Here is a 21,899-nt window from a genome sequence, read left to right on the forward strand (position 1 = left end):
CGCTCTACACTATTTATTACCCTCTAGCTCCGAGCCATACAGTAAAACAGACTTCAAATCTAACTAAAGATCTTAGTTTAACATTTTGACAATGCATTTGAATTCCATATTGGTTTTGAATGCATTGTAACGTTTCTGATTCTAACCTGCATGTCTTGGGGGGGTGGGGGGGGGGGGGGGGGTGGGGGTTGATGCGTCAAATAGAAAGTTTACCCCGGGTGCCGGGAAGGGTTACGATGCACTTTTACCTACTAGTAGGCAAGAATATTATTGAAGTTATTGGTTAATGGAAGTTTAGTGTAGTGAGAATGACTATGCACACATTCATCTGTTCTTTGGAATTGATTAATCCATTTTCGTTGTTTTTGTGTTCTTTTTGTTATAACTTTTTAAAAAGATATTCAGTTAAATAAAAAAATATTGGTATAAAGTAAATGTAAAAGTTAAATTGTCCTAATACACCCGATATAAAGTTGCATTTCGTTTGGCTTGAGTTAAGCAACAACACTGCTGTCAATATGTTGATGCATATATCTATATGCATATAAGTAATAGACATGCACGGCACTACGTCTCTAGTATCTGCTGTCCTCTTGTTTGGATAACCAATCTTGTACTAAGTTTCCCCCCACCCCCACATTTTCCGGGTAAGGGCGGGGCTCTGACAAAATGGAAAAATAAAATTAGAACATATATTTTAACCAGTGTTCGACCCCCAGCACACATCGAATATTTAAGTACAACCTGAAAATATCTGAGAGAGCCCCTGATCGTATACAGTCTGCCGTAGAATTGCAGGGTCGCCTACAGGTCAGCCCAACGTGTGTCGACTTACCGTCAATATTCATTCAATCTGTTATGAATAAGACTTCTATGAGAAACGACCACCTCCTGAAAGGCGTACAGCAGGCAGGCAGCCGAGCAACAACACGTCAGGTACGTCATACCCGTCTCCTGGATACAACTCGCTTTAGACGGATCAGTCAGCCATTTTGAAATTAGACGTGACCGGCGCCATTTTAGACGATTCGCATTTATTTTTACTTTACAACTTTTTTGGTGTGTGGTGCAGTGATAACTCTAAGTGGATTACCTTTTTATTTAGCTGTGTGGTTGTATTTTTACAACAATTGTTTTTTTCCAAGTAAGTTATTAGAATATTATTGGCTTTCATGAACAAAATTACACACCATATTTCATTACATAAGGAATGAGGTAATAAATAAAATAGAACAATAATTACACATTAGTTTATTTAAAACTTTTTAATGCGACATGAAAAAAAACGGAAAATAATTTTGCTTTCAATTATTTAAAGTGGACAATAGGTGTCCATATATATTTTAGGTTAGTTTTTTATTTCCAAAGTTTTGAACACACTTATACTTCACATAGGTAGATGAGGCTTCGGTGGTGCATCAGGCTGAACAACTTTCAGGGGCTTTTGTATTCCTGTGTGTACGTGTACGTGTACGTGTGTGTGTGTGTGTGTGTTTGTGTTTGTGTGAGTGTGTGTTCGTGTGTGTGCCTGTGTGCGTGCGTGTGTGTGTTCTGGTGTGTGTGTTCGTGTTCTCGTGTGTTCGCGTTCTCGTGTGTTCGCGTTCTCGTGTGTTCGTGTTCTCGTGGTTCACGTTCTAGTGTGTTCACGATCTCGTGTGTTCGTGTTCTCGTGTGCTATCGGTCTCGTGATTTCGCGTTATTGTGTGTTCGTGTTCTCGTGTGTTCGTGTTCTCGTATGTTCGTGTTCTCGTGTGTTAGTGACCTTATGTTCATGTTTTAGCAATTTTTAAAGAAATTTAACTTATGCTAAATATTTCTACCCTCAATTTTTTACCCTACAGCAATAATTATTATGTTAAGGCTCATAGTTAAAATAAAATTAAAGTTAATATTATTTATATTATTTGCTGAGTAGTCGATACTGAACCCTATATTTTTAAAATTTATTTCTATGATCTTTTAAAATCATTATTATGTCTTGGTTTTTTTTGCTATTTAATGGGACGGTTTAACTAGGTTAACGAGTATGAAAAAAATAATGAACTAAAATACGCAATTTTATATTTACCTGTGAGATTTTTAAATTAAATATAAGAGAGGGTTATGATTAATGTAACGATCAGAATTACTGTTTTCGTGGCTTTATCAGCAAGAAAACACATTATACTTACAGCCGTTTGGATTATACGGTGATGTTAGTAACATGTCGCTCGACCTACTTTTTTTTACCGTCGACATGGTAATGATGGCTGCCGAAAACAACGATTCCGTGATTCCGTTTTTTAAACAATGTTTCATTGTCATTTCAGAAATATGTACTTAAAATCGTTATTTTGCGTATTACTCAACAATACTGGTCTAGTTTTAACAATGGACGATTAGTGTTTGATGCAAACTTGCCATTTGTACATTTATTTCGTCTAATCGCTGAGAATATCGAGCAGAGCCTAATAAAAGTAAGCAAAACGTGAATTGCTTTGTTTAATATTGTTCTAAACATACTCACAAGTATTCTAAACTATAGAAAATTATAACTTGCTTTCTAATAAAATAATGTCATTAATAGTTTAAAAATCATGCAGGGTAAAAACAAAACCTTCAAAAAATAACTTGATCGAGACAACAGCTAACTAAGCACACCTCTGTGTATTTGAATAGGTAGAAATCTAGCAGAAGACACATTTCTGATGAACAACAATGAATGATCAATTGTGTCACAACATTCCTTTAAAAACTGATTTCCAGTTCATATCATCATAGACATTTAAAAACAAACGCGTTTTTCACAAATCATTTTCTAGGCTACCGATGAAATTTGATAATAATAAATTTGGTATCAAATTAAAGGTAAATAAATGTAATTTTTAATTTTTTAAGTCATCTTGAACACAAATTAAGTTTAAAATCTTAGGCGACACACTAATGTTACTGGCCATATTGCTTTGATATCGGGTTTAAAGGAAAACTAAAGGCATTAAATACGGTATCGATTATAACTTTGCTGCCATAATACGGTGCTGTTCACAGATTTGAATCAAGCTGTTAAATGCGCATGTACACATACCGGAAAACGCTAGGGTGTTGAGCGTGTTGATGTGGGGGCTTGGTCTGCTCCGTGTGTGATGTATGTGGGTCTTGTCAATATATTTATGTAGGGTGGAGTGTTTTTTGCGGGGTGCGATGTTGTGGTTCAAGTTGTTGGGTGGAATTCCAAGAGTATGGTTACGTATGGTCCAGGTTGTTCGGGGTTGGTTCGTGTGGTCGTTCATGCTGTCATACTGTGTGAGGTGGTGTAGGTTTCAATCTAGCCTACTCCGTACGTTGTTTTTTGTTAGTGTGGCTTGGTTATCGTCAATCGTGTGAATCGTGTGGAATAAGTGAATGAGTGTGAATCGTGCGGTGAGCTTAGGGTTACGATATGTGGTGTAGTGGGTTGTGTTGGTAAGGGAGGAGCTGAGGTGTGGGCGGGTTGGCATTTGGTTTGGGGATCATTGTTTCTTGTGGGCTGGTGTGCGGGTAGTTTTTTTATTTGTTTATTTTGTCGACCAAAAAAAGATTTTTTAGTTGTCCGCGCATTCATCCGTAAATAATATAATGAATATATACGTTCATCTCACAAGTCTCGGTTAATTTTCTGTTCCATTAAAATTTCGGTTCCGGTTAAACGTCCGGTTCCAGCTTTAGATACAGATTTAGATTAAGGCTTATGTCAAGAAAAAAAAAAGAATCACTGTCAATCTAACACCAGATGTATTTTCCCGTCAACAGGGTCAATGTATAGTTGTTTATATCACTACTAGCTTACCCAAGCCTTCGTTTCAGTTATTTAAATAGTAGTTCATTATCATATATTTAAAGTACATCATGTCTTTCCTCCTTTTTAGTGCATTATTACATAAAAGCTAGTTACGAAACGTTTTTTATGCATCTTTTTAATATGTCGCGTCCACAATTTTTTTTTGTAAAATCTCTCACACAAGAGATCAAAAGTGTCGCTGTGTCGTTGATTGAATAGGCACACATTCAAAAGCGAAACGACCCGTTCCGGTGCCCGGGACGAACTTTCAGTTCTGCACCCCGCCCCTATAATAATGACAAGATTGTATCACAACGAAAGACGTTGAAAAGAGATTTTCAAAATGAAAAATATCTAACGCTCGCAAAAAAGGAAGAAAAACACGTTCAAACTGACTCGTGTTATGTTTAAGCGAATGGGTAGGGTTATTTTTAGTTTCGAGTGACAGTTTTTGTTAGTGCTAAAGTTGTCAAGGCTTCATATTAAGGGAGGGCTTGACAGAAATTGATACATATAAATGCATCCCTGCTTTCCTATAAGCAAATTAATGGGTGTTTCCTTAGTTTTCCGTTATTTTTAAAATGTTGTTAGTTTTTGTTAACAAAGAGTAATGAGTCATTCTATATTTTCATCTATTCGTTTGCCGTTAAATAGTTATAAAAACACATTGGATCTAATGTTGTTATATTTTCTGGTGGGAACACGCTAGTTGTACAGCTTTCCATTGCCCAAGTTAACCTTTGATAACTTTTTAGTGGTACTCCTTTTGTTGTTGTATGATCAATGTAGACAAACTTTTAATTGTCTGTAATGCCTCACAGGAATATATTTGCTTAATTGAGACTAACACAGCTTCAAATGAAATTTTTGTAATTATTTTTTACTTATTTTAGCGTCCCATACCGTTGGTGCCAGGGTGCACAACTCGCCTTCAACTCTCTGCGCCTCATTACATCCACTACAGATTCCATTTATCTCTTGAAGGCTAACTCTTGACTCATTCGTCTACAGCTTGAAGCATGAAAGTTGAAGAACAGATGCGGGGGCCAAGAAGGATGAATTCGCCCAACCTGCTAGTTCTATTGTGGAACAAGAAGTTCACGGCCATCTTTGTTGCGTGTCTGTGTTTTGTCATGGTAATGACAGTGTATACGTGTTACCAACGTTACACCGAGTGGGTGTGGCAGGTCGAGGAGAGTAAGGTGGCCATGGCTTGGGATGGCTTTGGCCCGGAGAAAGGTAAGCGGACAGTTGTGGGGGTTGGGACAAATGGTAAGACGGTAGTTGTGGAGGTCGTGAGAAATGGTGGGACAGTTGAGTGTGGGGGGGGGGGGGGAGGGGGGCATGACAAAAAGTATAAGTACATTGCGGGGGTCACAAAAAAGGGCAGGACAGTTGTCGTATATATATATATATATATATATATATATATATATATATATATATATATATATATATATATATATATATATATATATGTATATATATATATATATTCAATTATTCTTCTACTGGTGACAACTCCCCCTAAGCACACAACACTTTCACAATCGATGGCTGTTGTATAAAAAGTTGCTTGATATAGCATTGATAAGTTACTTAAAGTCACGTCAAAGCATCGAATGATTTAATGATTTGTTATGTCACAATATGGTCTCTCTCTAGTCCACTTAGTTGGGCGGTATAATTCAATATGATCAGCACGTTGTTCATTCTGTGAAAGTTTCCATTGGTGTCACCCTATCTAATGGCGTCTATTGGTGCACATATTATATTAATAATCGTATAAATTAAATTAAAAAAAAACATTGATTTCATATTCAATTCCCGTCCACGGTCGTTAATTGACGTATCAACTGTTAAAATAACTCATTAGAACAAATTTCGCAAAGTTTTAAGTTGGTGTCACCCATTTCCCCCTTGGGATAGCGTTAAAATTGTCGATTTTTTAATGCACATGGATGTAACTTTGTTTTCCCTAAAGTTAGCAAATTGACATGAAAGTGACTTCAACCCTCGTCAATTTATACTTACATTTAAAAAAAACAACCTCTAATTAATTAATTAATTAAACTGAAAAATGCATTTTTCAAGCTTTTATTTACTTGCTTTCACTGTCTGTCTGTCTGTCGTTCGTTTGTCTGTCGACCGTCATCGATCGAAACTGGCAAGCGAAATCTCCACCACTTCTAACTGACCAATTTCTCTAAAAATCGGCACGTGGTCAAGACTAACGACAATGTAATCTGACATCAAATTAGGCTTAATTGGATACTTTTAATAATATGTTTAAAGAATTAGTAAATATTTCCTATATCAAATACAATTTACCGCACCATTATTATACGCACATTTTTCGTTTTCATTGAGTCCACAATACGACTTTATTAAAAATTTATAAGTAGGTCTGCTTAAAAAAAAGAACATAATAAACCGGAAGTGATCTCCCCTAAACTTTCTCGAATATTCTTATATAAAACAACAGGGGATGGGAACTCCATTTTAAATACTTAAAGTTTTTAAAATTGAATAAAATCTCGTACAAAAAAGAATTGCACGCCAAGTGAATGCCAAATGAAATGTGCATAATAGTGCGCAATATTATTAGTACTTTATAAATTTACATGCGTTTTTTGAGAAATCGGAAATAGCGTAAAATAGTACTTTCGGTCAACAGAAATTACTCCAAATTAGACAGAAGGTAGAGAATTAGATCTTTTACTTACATGTGAAATTTCATTTATCTATCTGAAATAGTACTCAAGTTATACGCTTTTGAAAAATTGAACGTAGAAAAAAAAATACCCCTTTCGGTTATCGGAAATCGCTCAAAAGTTGATCAGGATCTACGATTTTGATAAAATGCTTATATATGAAATTTCATCAACCTAGCTGTAACGGAACGGTACTCAAGTTATCGTGTTTACACACTCACAGACACACACACAGACACACACACAGACACACACACAGACACACAGACATACGGACAAGATTGCAAAATTATGTTTTTCGGTATCAGTGAGGTGTAAAACGTCGAGATTTGTAAAAATCTCGATTTTTTTGCACGATTACAAGACTTTCTCTATACTTCGTATATACGAGAAAGTAAAAATGTTAAGTAACAAGCTTTAATGTAATAATGCACAAAAAAGGAAAGAATAAATGATTGTCTTTAAATATATAAAGGTGGAAGTTTAGGTTTTATTTTAATTATGTGCTTACGTTTTAATATTGTTAGCGATTCTATAAAATTATTTAAAATTAATTTATCGTACTGGTGGCTTTTATTTTATTAACTGTGGAGTATGTAGAGGGGAAGTAAGTAACTAGCATTTTTCTGTTTAATTATTTGACTCTGATAGTAACGAACATTGTTGTTGAGGGATAGCAGGTGCTGTGCAAGTTAATTTTTAGAACCACGTCAAAGTATATGCGTTGCTGCTATGAGCATAGCTTTATGCAATGCTCTTTTAATTTTCTTAAAACGTTTGGTAAACAAGCAAACATATCTGCGTTAACATTTAAATTAAGTAATGGCTGTATATGGCTGGAGCAAAGCCTAGCCGATAACGGCTTCTTATTTTATTTTTAAAGAAAAGTTCTTTTATTTACTCCTTTTTAGTGCATTATTACATGAAAGCTTGTTTTTAAAACTTTGTTGGCATTTTTTTTCTTCTTAATATTTTGCAAGCGTTTTTTGTTGTTGCAAATTCCCCATAGTTTCACCCGAAACGAACGTCCCTGGTTGTGAAGTTGGCCCCAGTGGGGAGAAGGGGGGGGGGGGAAGGTTGTGACATAAGGTAGAACAGCTTTGGGAGGAGGGATTAGGACGAAAGAAACGAGGAAAGTTGTGCGGGTCAGGACAAAAGCTAGGGGGTTGAAACGAAAAGTCATGAAAGGGGTATTGTATTGTGGCTGGGAGAAAGGTCGATCTAGCTACTCTTTCAAACCGGGCAGTCAATAGTGCACAGGAAGTAGAGTTCACCTGTTTCTGTGACCTCGACATTTAGAAGGATAATGTGGTCTGAAGTAAACTTAGCCGCTTTTACTTTCTCTGACACTAGTCAGGTACCCACCACGCTATGGTGGGGTTAGATGTGTCTATTTTAAATTAAAAATTGTAGTATCAATATATAAGTTGGTAAAATAAAATTGATTACAGATCAACAGCTAAGAAAATAATGCACTTTATTTGCTTATTTTTAAAAGGACTAGGATCAGGACAAATCTTTTTTTTCTTCATTTTCTATTTTTTACAAGCTTTTATTTAACTCACTTCCTCTGTCGTCAGTCTGTCTAGATCGAAACGGCGGAGCGAAAATTCGGACAGTTCTACTTGACCGATACGATTCACAGTTGGCACGTGGGTCAAGACATGAAGACAATGCAATCTGAAACAAAATTTGACTTAATTTGATGCCTAATTAATTTTTTATGAATTAATTAAAATTTGGACCGAATTAGTAGGCATGTCTATCCAACCACACCACACGCGTCATCACGTTCAATAGCTGCGCCATCAGGCTCAATAGCTGCGCCATCTCGTTCAACAGACGCGCAATGGTTTTTATTCATGTAACACTATTGTAAATAAAACATGTAAAATACTGAAAAAAAATTCATAAAAAAACGTTTTAATAACAAGCTTTTGTGTAATAATGCACTAAAAAGTAGAAAATAAATTATACACTACTATTTAAATTACTATAAAGAAAAGCGTGGGTCTCTTCTCAAATATTAGTAAAGGTATCCAATAGGTACTAAAGTACTAAAGTGACCCACGCTTTTCTTTATAGTAATTTAAATAGTAGTGTATAATTTATTTTCTACTTTTTAGTGTATTAGTACATAAAAGCTTGTTATTAAAACGTGTTTTTATGAATTTTTTTATATGAATACACAGCCCGAAGCAATAAAATACATTCAAATGATATCATACGTTTGAATGTCAGTCGACAAAATAAAACTGTAAAATTTCTAAAAAATAAAAATGCTCTGGTACTACTTCACTTTTAAAACCACAGTCAACATTTTAATAAACCAGGAGTGATCTCCCCTAAACTTTCTCGAATATTCTTATGTAACACCACAGGGGATAGCAACTCGGGATATAGACATGATTTTTAATCCACTTAAAATACTTAAACTTTTTGTAATAGAATAAAATCTCGTAGAAAAAAGAATTGCACACCAAGTGAACGCCAAATAAAATGTGCATAAGAGTGCGGAATATTATTAGTCTAATATATAAAGTTCAAATCTGTATGTATGTATGTTTGTAAAATGTTTGTAATCGAGGATTACAAAAGAATAAGAAAAAACGAAAAAATCGATACCTCCATGGATTTAAGTGTTAGATTATTATAGTGCTCATGGTCTAAATTTATGAGTTAAAAATTACTATTGAAAGTCTTTAAAAACCATTTTCATTTTATGTACTTAGAATAATAATTTTCAATTATGAACATTACATAACATTAAAAAAAAGTGTATCAACGTTTATAAAATTTGTAAAATTGTGTCTGAAATGTATTTGCATTTTGTCCTTTAGTTCTCATAACGTCCCTTGATTTGGAAAACACAGTTACTTCCCTTTAAAAAAACCCATTAAATCGGGGGGAGAAAGAATTTACTTTTTATTACTTCGTTTTGGTGTTAGGAAAAAAAATAATTATATAATTAGCGGGGATTGATTAAGTGCAATGTCGTTGGTATTTTTAATACTGCCATTTATTTATTCCATACACTCAACGTACTGTTTACAGATTATTTTTTAAATCAATAACAGATAATAAGCCAGGTCCTACAAATCCTATATGTTTAATTCTTTCCATTTACGGATAAGCTTGGAGTATTATAATTTTGTTCACTAAATTGAAACAGGCGCGTCCGCCGGCGCCCCCCCCCCCCCCCACCACGGTTCGATTTGGCGCCCTGGGCTATCATGTGAGCGCTATAGTGCATAATTTCGTTTTAAACAATGCTAAGGACTATGAATAAGAAAGGTTACTATTTTCTTTAAGTGAATCAAATCCGGGCGTCCTCCGGCACCCCGACAGGGTGTTATTTGGCACCCCGGGCCTTCCCGTGTTCGCTATGGTACCTACATTCGCGTAAGTGAGTTCAAAAGACTATGAATAAGTTGGGTACTATAGTCGGTTACTAAGTTGAATCAGGCTGTTACGCTGCACGTCGTCATGGTGCGATTTGGCGCCCCGGGCTAGACTGTGGACACTTTGAGTTTATATTTGCGTTTGTGTTTTCTTTGTGTTTGAGTTTGGGTTTGCGTTTGTGGTTGTGTTTGCGTTTGGATTTGGATTTGAGTTTGGGTTTGTTTTCGTATGCTTTTTTGTTTGCGTTAGTGTTTGTGTTTTCTTTGTGTTTCTGGTTGTTTTTGTGTTTTCGTTTGTGATTGTTTTGTGTTAGTGTTATGTTTGCGTTTTTTGTGTGTTTTGGTTGGTTGTGGTTAGGGTAGGCAATGCCTGGTAAATACTGATTACTAAACACACAAGTTATGGTCCTTTCCAGATTCGTTTTACAGAGATGCCAGTGCAGGGCCTGGCCGGGACGGCTAGTACTTTATAAATTCATAAGCGTTTTTTTGAGAAATCGGAAACAGCGAAAATTACTACTTCCGGTCAACGGAAATTATTCAAAATTTGACAGAAGGCAGAGAATTAGAATTACTTTTACTTACATGTGAAATTTCATTTATCTGTGTGAAATAGTGCCCAAGTTATAGGCTTTTAAAAAATTGAAAGTAGAAAAAGTTCCTCTTCCGGTTATTGGAAATCGCTGAAAAGTTGATACGGATCTACGATTTGTATATAAGACTTATATATGAAATGTCATCAACCTAGTTGTAACGGTACCCAAGCTATCGTGTTTACAAACACACATACACACACAGACACACACACACACACAGACATACGGACAAGATTGCAAAACCACGTTTTTCCGACTCGGGGAGCTGTAAAACGTCGAGATTTTCAAATTCTCGATTTTTTTTGCACGATTACAAGACTTTCTCTATACTTTGTATATTCGAGAAAGTAAAAAAAAAGCTTGTTTTAGTTTTGGATTTATTTATCGGTCTGAAAATTTTAAAACAGTGCTAGATATCAGTTAGACTAATTGACGCATGTGCTTTACAAGAGTGTGTGCTCTCCCTAGGTCTATACAACTTCACTGTGGTGACCGCCATGCTGGACATTGGCCGGGGGACGTGGACGTCCCAAGTCCGGCCGTACAACATCTACCTGCTGTACATGCAGCGTCTGCTGAGGATGGACGTCAACTTGGTCGTCTATGTCGACGTCAAGGCCAGGCCGTTCATTGAGTGGATGCGGCGGGGCAGGGAGGGCCGGACACGGGTGGTGCTAGTCCGTCTGGAGGAGCTGCCCTACTACAGGCAAGTTGTGGGGGGGGGGGGGAGCTGCCCTACTACAGGCGAGTTGTCGGGGGGGGGGGGGGGGAGCTGCCCTACTACAGGCGAGTTGTGGGGGGGGGGGAGCTGCCCTACTACAGGCGAGTTGTGGGGGGGGGGGGGGGAGTTTTGTGTGAGGGTGTTCACACAATTTAATTTGAGAGTGTTGTATGAAGTCGACAATGCAATTTTATGTGAGGATATTAACCATCAGCTTTCCTACACTTACCTGCTCGCTAAGTGTACCTTATGTGTACATCATTACTTCTAGCCGAGTTCACATAACATGAATTACGTTTAATCCATACAAAAAGAAAAGTATCAGTTAGCGAACTGATATTATTTTGTTGTCTGAACTTTTTTAATGATTGGGGAGATGAAACATCCTTTCTCCCGGTCCAATTCCATTGACCGTAAACAATTAACTACTTATAGTCGAGTTAATAAATTTACCATTTCTATTCTGTCAAATATTTGTAGCTTTTTAAATTTGAAAATGAAAAAGAAACATTCGGAATATATTCTTTTTGTAAATAGTCATTTAGTTAACTACATTTGAATTGGTAAAATGTACATTAAATGTATACAATTGATTTTAATTAGTTTGCAGTTAAAGATATGCTGAGTTATGACACGATTATTCATTATCAGGTACAGAGATCGAATGTCGGAGATCATGAGAAGTCCCGAGTACCAGCGGGACAATGAGCTGTACCAGAAGAAGCTGTGCGAGTCCTACGTGCCGGAGTATGATATCCTACAGCTCTCCAAGCTGTATTTTGTCGAGAGGTAACGATCAATTTAATATATTCACAAGTGCTCTATAGCTATCGTGCTTTACCTCGTTCAGTTGCAGATTTACACATATTATATAATACAAATTGAAGAGTGTGGCTACCTAGGTAATACGTGATTTAAAAAATCATGTAGCATTATTTTTACTTTCTCGTATATACGAAGTATAGAGAAAGTATTGTAATCGTGCACAAAAATCATTTGAAATTTTAACAATTTTCACCGTATTACACCTCAGTCCTTCATCACATCCGAAGTATAGAGGACTTATTTTGATCGGGCAAAAATTATCCATCCAGATTTATCAAAATTAAGAGGTTTTATGCGTAATCCAGTCTGAAAAACTGGATTTTGCAATTCTGTCCGTATGTCTGTGTGTGTGTCTGTGTGTGTGTCTGTCCGTGTGTAAACACGATAACTTGAGTACCGTTACAGCTAGGTTGATGAAATTTCATATATAAGTATTTTATCAAAATCGTAGATCCGTATCAACTTTTGAGCGATTTCCGATAACCGGAAGTGGTACTTTTCCTACTTTGAATTTTTTAAAAGCCTATAACTTGAGTACTATTTCAGATAGATAAATGAAATTTCACATGTAAGTAAAAGATCTAATTCTCTACCTTCTGTTAAATTTTGAGTAATTTCCGTTGACTGGAAGTAGTAATTTACGCTACTTCCGATTTCTCAAAAAACTAATGTAAATTTTTAAAGTACTAATAATATTGCGCACTATTATACGCGTTTTTATTCGGCGTTTGCTTGGTGCGCAATGTTTTTTTTATGAGATTATATTCTATTTTTAAAAGTTTAAGTATTTAAAATGGATTAAAAGTCATAACTATATCCCCAGTTACCATCCCCTGTTGTTTTATATAAGAATATTCGAGAAAGTTTAGGGGAGATCACTAGCGGTTTATTTAATTAAAAAATGTGTAATAAAAAACCTTGCTATTCTATTCAGCACAGAATGAAGAATAAGTTAATAAAATCCCATTTTAGCAAGCAGTGCCTGATTTTTGTTACAGTTCGTCCCATTTTTGGGACGATTCAACTCTTCCAATTTTTTTATTTTTAATTTGGTTTAGATACATACCAACACACACATATTCATAGTGAGAGAGAAATAAGGCACCCACATTGAAGACACACAAACGCAGACGTATTTCAGAGGTGTATGCAGGTTTTCGGGTTAGGGGAATCGGCGAGTCGCGAAAAGGAGCCATATATATATATATATATATATATATATATATATATATATATATATATATATATATATATATATACACACTAGCTGTATGCCATTGCTTCGATACGGTGAAGATACATACAATAAGTACTCTTGTACTCTTTAAATAACACAAAAGAACCAGTAGCGTAGCGGGGGGGGGGGGGGACATATGTCCCGGGCGCCGACCTTAGGGGGCGCCAAAATGGGTTGGAAAAATAAATTGAAAGGTTGAGGGGGGTGCAGATTGAAAGTTGGGGAGGGGGTGGGCAAATCGAAATCTTGAGGGGGGGGGGTGCAAATCGAAAAGTTTGTCCCCGGGCGCCGGGAAGGGTCGCTACGCCTCTGCCACTTGTAAAATACCAAATAATTTGAAAATAGAATATCATAAGGGTTAAAGACATGCTAACTAGTAAGGGAAATAACCACTCTTTAATATATATCAGTTAAGCCTACTCAATTATTTGTAAATAACTTTCACAAATAAATTCCATTAGATCAATTATTTCTTTAATACTTAATATAATACTTTATTGCAATTTGATTTTACTAAAAATTTGGTCTAAAATTTGAATTGGATATATTGTTACATTTAAAGGCAACAATTTCAAAGCATGAAAGAGGTTTGTAAAAGCGGACTTGATACAAAAAAGCACAGTTTAGTAGTTCTAACTGAATCATCACATGGAATCATTTGCAATAATAGGATACACTATTCTAGTTTTTTTATTCAATTATTCTTCTTGCCTACATTTAAAAAAAGTGGTAATGCCTTTAGTGTCCTTTAAAGATTATTTGTTAAATATCAGAAAAGGTATGGGTTAGATCACAGTATTATTCACACACTATATTAATGTTAATTGCAAGAACAATATCCATAGAGGTTTCTTGTTTCAAAAGCCATATTTCTGATTGTAAAGAAAAAACACCACAAAAAAAAAAAAAAAAAAAAAAAAAAACAACAAAAAACAGTAGTTTACTGAAGTCTGGTTAATTATCTTTTATTTGTGTGGATAGGCCTGAATTCTTGGCAATACCTTTCTAGAACTTTTATAAATTCTGTCTATGATCAAAATTAATATTTGAATCAAAATAAAATCAAACATACACTTATTCTTTTTCTTCTCCTTTCTAGAACAGTAAGAGAAAATCCATTCAAAAATACGTATTTCATGTGGATGGATGGTGGATATGGACACGGTAAAAACGTTTATCCATCGGATGATTTATGGATTCCCAAAAATCTATTTGAATATCCAGACAAAATCACGTTCATTGAACGAACCCCGGGAGTAAAAGAGTTCGAGGCTAGGAAAAACATCCTCCACAAAATCAGCGTCAACATCCTTCAGGGTCTGTTTTTCGCTGGGGGCGGGGAGGCGTTTCAGGAGCTGTACCGGCTGCAGCAGGAGCAGGTGGTCGAGTGGATGGAGCAGGGAGTCGTGGACGATGACCAGACCATGTACATGCTGATCTATTACAAGAAACCAAGTTTGTTTCGTTTGGTCGCCGGGGACTGGTACGACGTGTTTACACTTTTTAACCAGCGCGGGGTGTCTTGATGTGAGACTGACTTTAGACCACAAAAGATTTGTGGCTGATTTTATGGTAGTGTGAGGTTGACTATGGGGATGAGAGGCTGTCTATCTTGACGTAAGGCTAACTCTACGATGATGTCTTACTTTAGCGTTATTTGAGTTAACGTTATCGCGACTTGAGGTTTATTTTATCGTAATGTCTAATAGGGCTTGTCAATCTCGGTTTCTCTCGCTTAAAGTTCGAAATCTCGTTAGCAAGGGAGAGATGTAAATTTTCGAACTGAATTCATAGGTTTGAACATGATTCACATAGATGACAGAAAATGTGGCGGCTTTGTTTTTGGACCTTGCTTTAAGATTTTAAAATCCTAAGAGTGCCTAAAATGCAACAATGATACACTATTTTTTTTACTACTAATAAAATCAGATTAAGTAGCCTAAATGTTATGGATTTGAATAAAATAATTACAAATTGCACTCTTATTTAAAATAATCAGAAATTAACTTGGTCTATATTTTTCTTTAAGCCGGTCTAAATGTTGTGGTCTATTGTAATCAGTGTTTACAATTTTAAATATCTAACAATAGTGGAAGTAGCTTTTCTAAAAAAAAATATTTTTACCGATTTAATAAAAATGTTCATGTAGCTGACAATTACGAGAATGAGAAGTTGGTGATCTACTTACAAGCCCTATTGAAACCTATGCATAAGACTTTTCCACTCCGTTGCACGAGTGAAGCAGTCCAATGATTTATGACCACGTAAAGCTTACCATGATTGAACATTTGTCAAATTAGATGTGTTTACACATTTTTGCAAATAATACGAATTAAAACATACAATTTATCCTTCGTTTTAAATAAATGTTGTTTTACACACAAACGCACACGCACACACACGCACACACACACGTACACACACACACGTACACACACACACGTACACACACACACACACACACACACACACACACACACGCACTCACACACACACGCACACACGCACGCACGCACGCACACACACACACACGCACACAAACACACACACACACCACACACACACATATATATATATATATATATATATATATATATATATATATATATATATATATATATATATATATATATATATATATATATATATATATATATATATATATATATATTTATATGTATTTATTTATTTATGTTTGATAACTAGCCGCTTAAAATGACGAACATCTTCCTACCCAAATCATAAAACAAAACAAAAGAGACCGTTTCAACTTAAGACATTAAATGTTGTTGACGTGTTGTAAACGTGTAAATAACTTCATCAGCCCATTAGTAAGATGAATATAAATATAACTAACATTCACCATAAAGATAGACCTGAAGAAATAAAATGGGAGAATAAAAAGAAATATATAATAATAATAATGTTTTAACTATCTTCAATAGCTATCTTAAAATAGCCTAATGCTAATCCCAAAATGATCGATGAACGTTCAAGCGACCAATAGATTACCAACTAGATAACAACATAGAAAACAACCTGCTGTGATGATACGGAACATTTGGCCTGCAGCTATTTTTATATAGAACTAAACATAGAGTAACACATATACAGTCCTATTTAAGCACACTTCACTTGTACACGTTCCTGTTCACTCAAAATATCCACCTGCTTAAAGTCCAGCTTATGTAGGTGGCTCACATTCATACAGAATACACGAGAATCAGGTCTCATGCGTGATAAAAGGACTACGACAAAGGTAAGTAAATACACTAAGACATCTTTCTGAACTGAAACCCTCCACCTGTTTCTTGCTTTATCAAAAAAGTTTTACCTATTTACACATACGTCTACTTAACTGAAACAATACTTACATTATAGGCTTTGGAGGAACCGAAATTTGAGAAAATGTCATATCGGTTACCGGAAATTGCTCAAAAGTGGAAAGAAAAAAAAAATTGATGTGAAACTTATGAATGAAATTTCGTTAACCTACCTGAAACAGTATTTAAGTTATCGTGTTTACATACATACAAACAGATAGACAGACACATGGGCAAAATTTAACAATTAAGTTTTTCCTACCCAGGGACATGTAAAACATCGAGAAAAGAGAATAAAAATGTAACAATTCGTTAATCTATCGAAAATCTAACAGAAATTGAGTTATTACCACTTGCGGATATCGAAGGTCACTCAAAAAATCCAAGAATAAAATCTTACACATACATATGAAATTTTGTGTACCTAACTAAAACAGTAATCAAGTTGTCAAGGAAATAGAGCAACATACTAATTCCGGTTGCCAGAAATCTGACAAGGGTTGAAAGGAACCTTCACATACATTCTAACACTTACATATGAAATTTTGTCTACCTAGTTTAATTGGTAATCAAGTTATCAGCTTTTGAGAGACCGAAAACAGATTACGTAACATTTCCTGTTAGCGGAAATCAAACAAAAGTTGGTAGTAAACTATAAATACTTATATATTTGGTCAATATTTTCATTAAGCAATCACAATTCTTAAATTCATTGATACTTTTTCCTTAGACTAAGCCTAATTTTAAACCTAACCCCAACCCTAAAACTCACCCTCATCCTAACCCTAACTATGATATGATGCGTTAAATTGTTATTAATGTTATTTGCATTAAAAAAAAAAACAAACCATAAATCTAGTTCTAACAGATACACAACCCAAAATCTACGCGATACCATCGATTCTGCAAAGCAGTATTTGAAGCAAACGTAAAAAAAAGCATTAGTCTGTTTGAAATTTAAAAAAAAAATTAATTTATAAAATTCTAAAAACATGTATGCCTATGTATTGCTATGAATAGAAACTAATTATAGATGACTGTTAATAATTCGCACTCTATTTTTTTCCTCACCATTTAGACAGTATAAGCACTTCCGTTTTTCAATGCTTTATATATAAAAAAAAAATCCTCTCATAAACTATTTTGTAACAGAAAGTATCACACGAACATTTTGTAACATGTATAATCAGAGTTTCTTCCAGGCATCTCTTAAGGGAGGGGGCGGGGGCGGCCCCCGGAGAAAGTCTGACGCCCCCCCCCCCCCCCGCCGAACGAAATAGAATTTATATAGAAAACATTTATTTTTACCAGTGTCCCCCCACCGGAAAATTTTGATCCCCCCCCCCCCTCCGAAAATATCAATTGCCCCCTTCCCCCGGAGAAAAAAGTCTTTAAGAAACCCTGTATATTAGAGACATTAAAAATACGTTTAGAAACCTACATAATAAACGCATTACATCGAAAGAAAGAGAAGTAGCATACAGACTGATTTTTAATACAACACCAGTTTCACGAAATACAAAGTCAAATCCACATGTTAAAATAACATGTCAAACGTGTAAACAAAATATACAAGAAACTGAGAAACACATTTATTTAGATTGTATATTAGTACAGCCAGAAAGCAAAGCAAAAACTTGCGAAAATATAAAAAAAACACCAATCAAAAAGCCACAACAAATAAAGCAATCACACTTAACTTCTTTAACACGACTAGACAAAGAACAGAAGACGAAAACAGACTAGTAGCAACGGCTATTTATATATCGACTATATGGGACATAAGGAAGAAATTCAGATTTTATTTTATAAAATACGCTGACATCGAGTTAAAAGAAATATTTCAAGCAAAGCTAAGTCATGGACTGGGAACTCTCACTTAACATAAATAAATAAATAAATAAAATAATGTATAGAAAAACAATAAATAAAGTATTAATTTTAATTAAGATAGTCTCAAGTCAAACATTTCTCGATCAGCCCTCCAATAAATTAACGTTAGAACAGACTTATGTTTCTCAGGTTTATAAGAGCACAATATGAATGGTATAAAGAGATACACACCTCACCCCCAGCCCACACACACACTACCCCCCAACTAACCGGAGTAACAGATAAATCAAGGGCAGCATATCCTCATCGCCAAGGGTCAATTTTGTGTCATTGAAAGTTTTGGAATGATGGATCAGTATGAGTATTACAGAGACCCTTCTCTGACGGTCGTTTCTATTTCTGTCGATGGGTGACTACAATGTGAACGTTTGACTCCGCAGCTATGGACTGAGCACAGTAAACTAAGCAGTCAAGAGAAACCTAGTTTGCACACCTTATTTTAGTCTAGTTCTTATGCCATTTTATTTTTTCGGTTTAATTACTATATATAAATTGATGTTCATGTCTTTGATGCTGTGTAAAACCATCAAATAAATTATTATTACTATTTTAAATTTTTTAAACAATTGAATTAATAAAAAATAATTATAATAAAAACTGTTTGAGGACTTTTATAGATATATATTCTAGATGTTTGAAAGGGAAGAATGTTTCAAATTTATTCAAATTCAAATTTATTCAAATTTATTTTAAAAAAACGGTTACAATTGTAGGCACCAAGGCCTTTTTTTCACATTGGCCGTTTAAACAATTTGATGTGTATCATTGTAATCAACATACCTTTTCCGGTTGCTTAAAATGTGTATCATTTTAATTTTCTGTAATCCCAAAATTTATTTCAGCTCTACTTAAAAGCCCAACGCGCCCTCAGGAAAAAAATCCATTGAATCATCATTACACATTTGCATTTTCAGGTTTTAAAAAAAAATAAAATTGTAATTAGACGTTTTGTATTATATCTATATATGAGTAAACCATCTTAAATGATTGAAAGTGGGCTACAAGTAAGAAAGAAGTATTACTACTATTGTAAATCTTTATCAGTATCAGTCCTCACAAGCCGATGATGAAAACTGTAATACTAAAGCGAACACGCAAGGCAAACTGAGGTTGTAAATTACATGTCTGAGGCGAAAAAAAATGTGATACGTGACTGTTTACTCAGCATGTAAAATACAATACTAAATAGTGTTACTATGTTTCATTCTATTTTTTTAAAATTAATTTTTATTCAATTTATTAATTATAATAAGCTAATTACTAATTTAAAAACCAAATGTCTTTTTAAAAACATTAATGATAAAAACACGATAGCCTCACTTGTGCCTACTATTATTTTCTCTCGTATGTTCAGCGTTTTTTTTGTACAAAGAAACGTAACTCAGTAAAAAGAAACAATGTCTGGGAATTATGCTAGCCTCCCCTTAAATCTGGCATGAAGCACTTAACACGTGAACGTACTACTAAGATTACTAAAATATTTCTACTGTTCTCTACATAGAACTTTAAAACACTGCACACACCATGGACTGACCGGCCGTTTGAAATGTGATGTTTAATTAAAAGGAAGCGTAACATGTTTGACGAACAGGTACTGATCAGAGAAGAAAATTGTTGAACATGTTTTATGTTAACAAATCCATATGGTTTTAGTTTTAAAACTATACCAAAAAAAAATATAACGTCGCCTACAGCAGTTAAGGTTGAGCTGTAGCAATGTAGATTGTTGAATAATGCTTACTGCATGTAGAAAGTTTCAGTAAGAGACGTCTTGGTTTATAATATGGAAATGTCATTCGACTCATAAAAAAGTTGTTTTCTGTTTAAGTTTTAGATTTTTCTATGCAAGCAGGGGTATGTACACAGCAGGTTACAAATTAATGACTCTTAAAGAAACATATCATATTCATCGAGTGTTATTCTGATATTAAGTTCTGTTTGTTAGCTAGTCTAATCACATCGATATAATGTCTATAGCTACTTAATTAAACCTTTAGCTCATACGAGTTTGTTGACATTAAAAACAAGTTAATAAAAAGTCTAGTGACAATTTAAGCGCAATTTCCTTATATTATCCATAACAATTTTAAATCGAGATAAATCATAGCTCTCCCTCCTTCGCCTGCGTCTCGCGCAGTTCGCTGCTAAGCCAGCCAGGTCACATGATTTACCCTCCTTTCCTTCGCCTTCCACTGCCTTCTTTGCTATATAGTACTGTAATGTATTATGTATAATGTAATTTTAAATAATGCGGACGTGTAGGGGGTGTTTGGTTGTCGCGCTTTTAAAAAATTTTTTGTGACCGAACGAAAGGATATTTTTGAAAACTTTCTTCGGCAATATTGTTCTAAATTATGGCAGAAATCGATTGGTAAATGTTTCAAGTCGCTAAGTGGTCTGGTTGCCGAGATATGGGCCAAAAACTGCATTTTTTCGAGTTTTTTTGGCTTTTCCCGGAAATCCAGGAAAGAAACCCGGGAATTTTTTTGGCCTATGTTCATCCTCGGAACTTGCTTAACATATTTGCTTTTGGAACTAGTCCTCGATATTGCTTCGTTGAGGAGGAGATACGACTTAAAGACGACTTAAAGCTGCGGACACACATCCATCCATCCATTAGTTCATTCATCCATCCATTCCCAGAAATGACGAGTTAATAAACGCAATTCTCCAGAATGGAAATTGCGCTAAAAATAGACGATCCTGTGTTCAACGCTTGAGGCTAGGCTAGACAAAATTCCCCTCCTCCACTCCACTTGCGTGAGGATCTGATGAGCCATAAATTGAAATTTTCTATTTTCCATCCGTGTAGTAATGGTAGAGTATAACGTTCCCCATACAGGACCCAAGTAGGGGAATCTATGTCACCAGTCAACAGTTTAATTTACATCAGATTCAAGTAAATCCTACAGGCAGCGAAGAAAACAAAAACAAACAAAAACGTGCCGTTTAAGGTACAATGCTAAGTCTGATACACTAGTTTGAGCCTCTCACACAATGATGTAAAAAGATTATAATCTGGCTGACGGTTCACTAGCGAGCAGGGGTAGTGACAGACAAGCTCATTACGCACTATTTAAGCTTAGTTTTAAAAAAATCTAAAGCAGTAGTTTAAAATTTGTAGATAAAACGTTTATCTCACTTTTTTTTAGAACAAAGGAAAAGGTCACTACACCAGCGGGCAATAAAAGGTGTAATACGTGCTCGAAAATAGCCACTGTCCCCGTAGTAGTGTGAAAATTTGACGAGGGCAGGCTACCTGTTTCACATCACAGTTAAAGGATAACCAACTGTGGACTGTAGAAGTCCGAAAAGTTCGGGTTAGATAGTTAAAAGTTGTTAGTACTAAATTCAGAAATGAACACTTTTGAGAGCAAAATTTTACTTTTATCA

General features: G+C 35.1%; 1 protein-coding gene across 1 annotated transcript; it reads left to right on the forward strand.

Annotated features, from left to right (window-relative positions):
• The first annotated feature begins 1,010 nt into the window (after positions 1–1,010).
• On the forward strand, positions 1,011–15,091 carry LOC131950669 (protein HtrL-like). Its single transcript, XM_059312888.1, has 5 exons — positions 1,011–1,144; positions 4,808–5,035; positions 10,976–11,213; positions 11,880–12,017; positions 14,390–15,091. The coding sequence occupies exons 2-5, from the start codon at positions 4,816–4,818 to the stop codon at positions 14,814–14,816; spliced, it is 1,023 nt and encodes a 340-aa protein (XP_059168871.1). The 5' UTR covers positions 1,011–1,144; positions 4,808–4,815; the 3' UTR covers positions 14,817–15,091.
• Positions 15,092–21,899: the final 6,808 nt, after the last annotated feature.

The sequence above is a fragment of the Physella acuta genome, unplaced genomic scaffold (genome assembly GCF_028476545.2).
Source record: "Physella acuta isolate Inbredline_101_S28 unplaced genomic scaffold, ASM2847654v3 ptg000775l, whole genome shotgun sequence".
NCBI classification, from domain to species: domain Eukaryota; kingdom Metazoa; phylum Mollusca; class Gastropoda; family Physidae; genus Physella; species Physella acuta.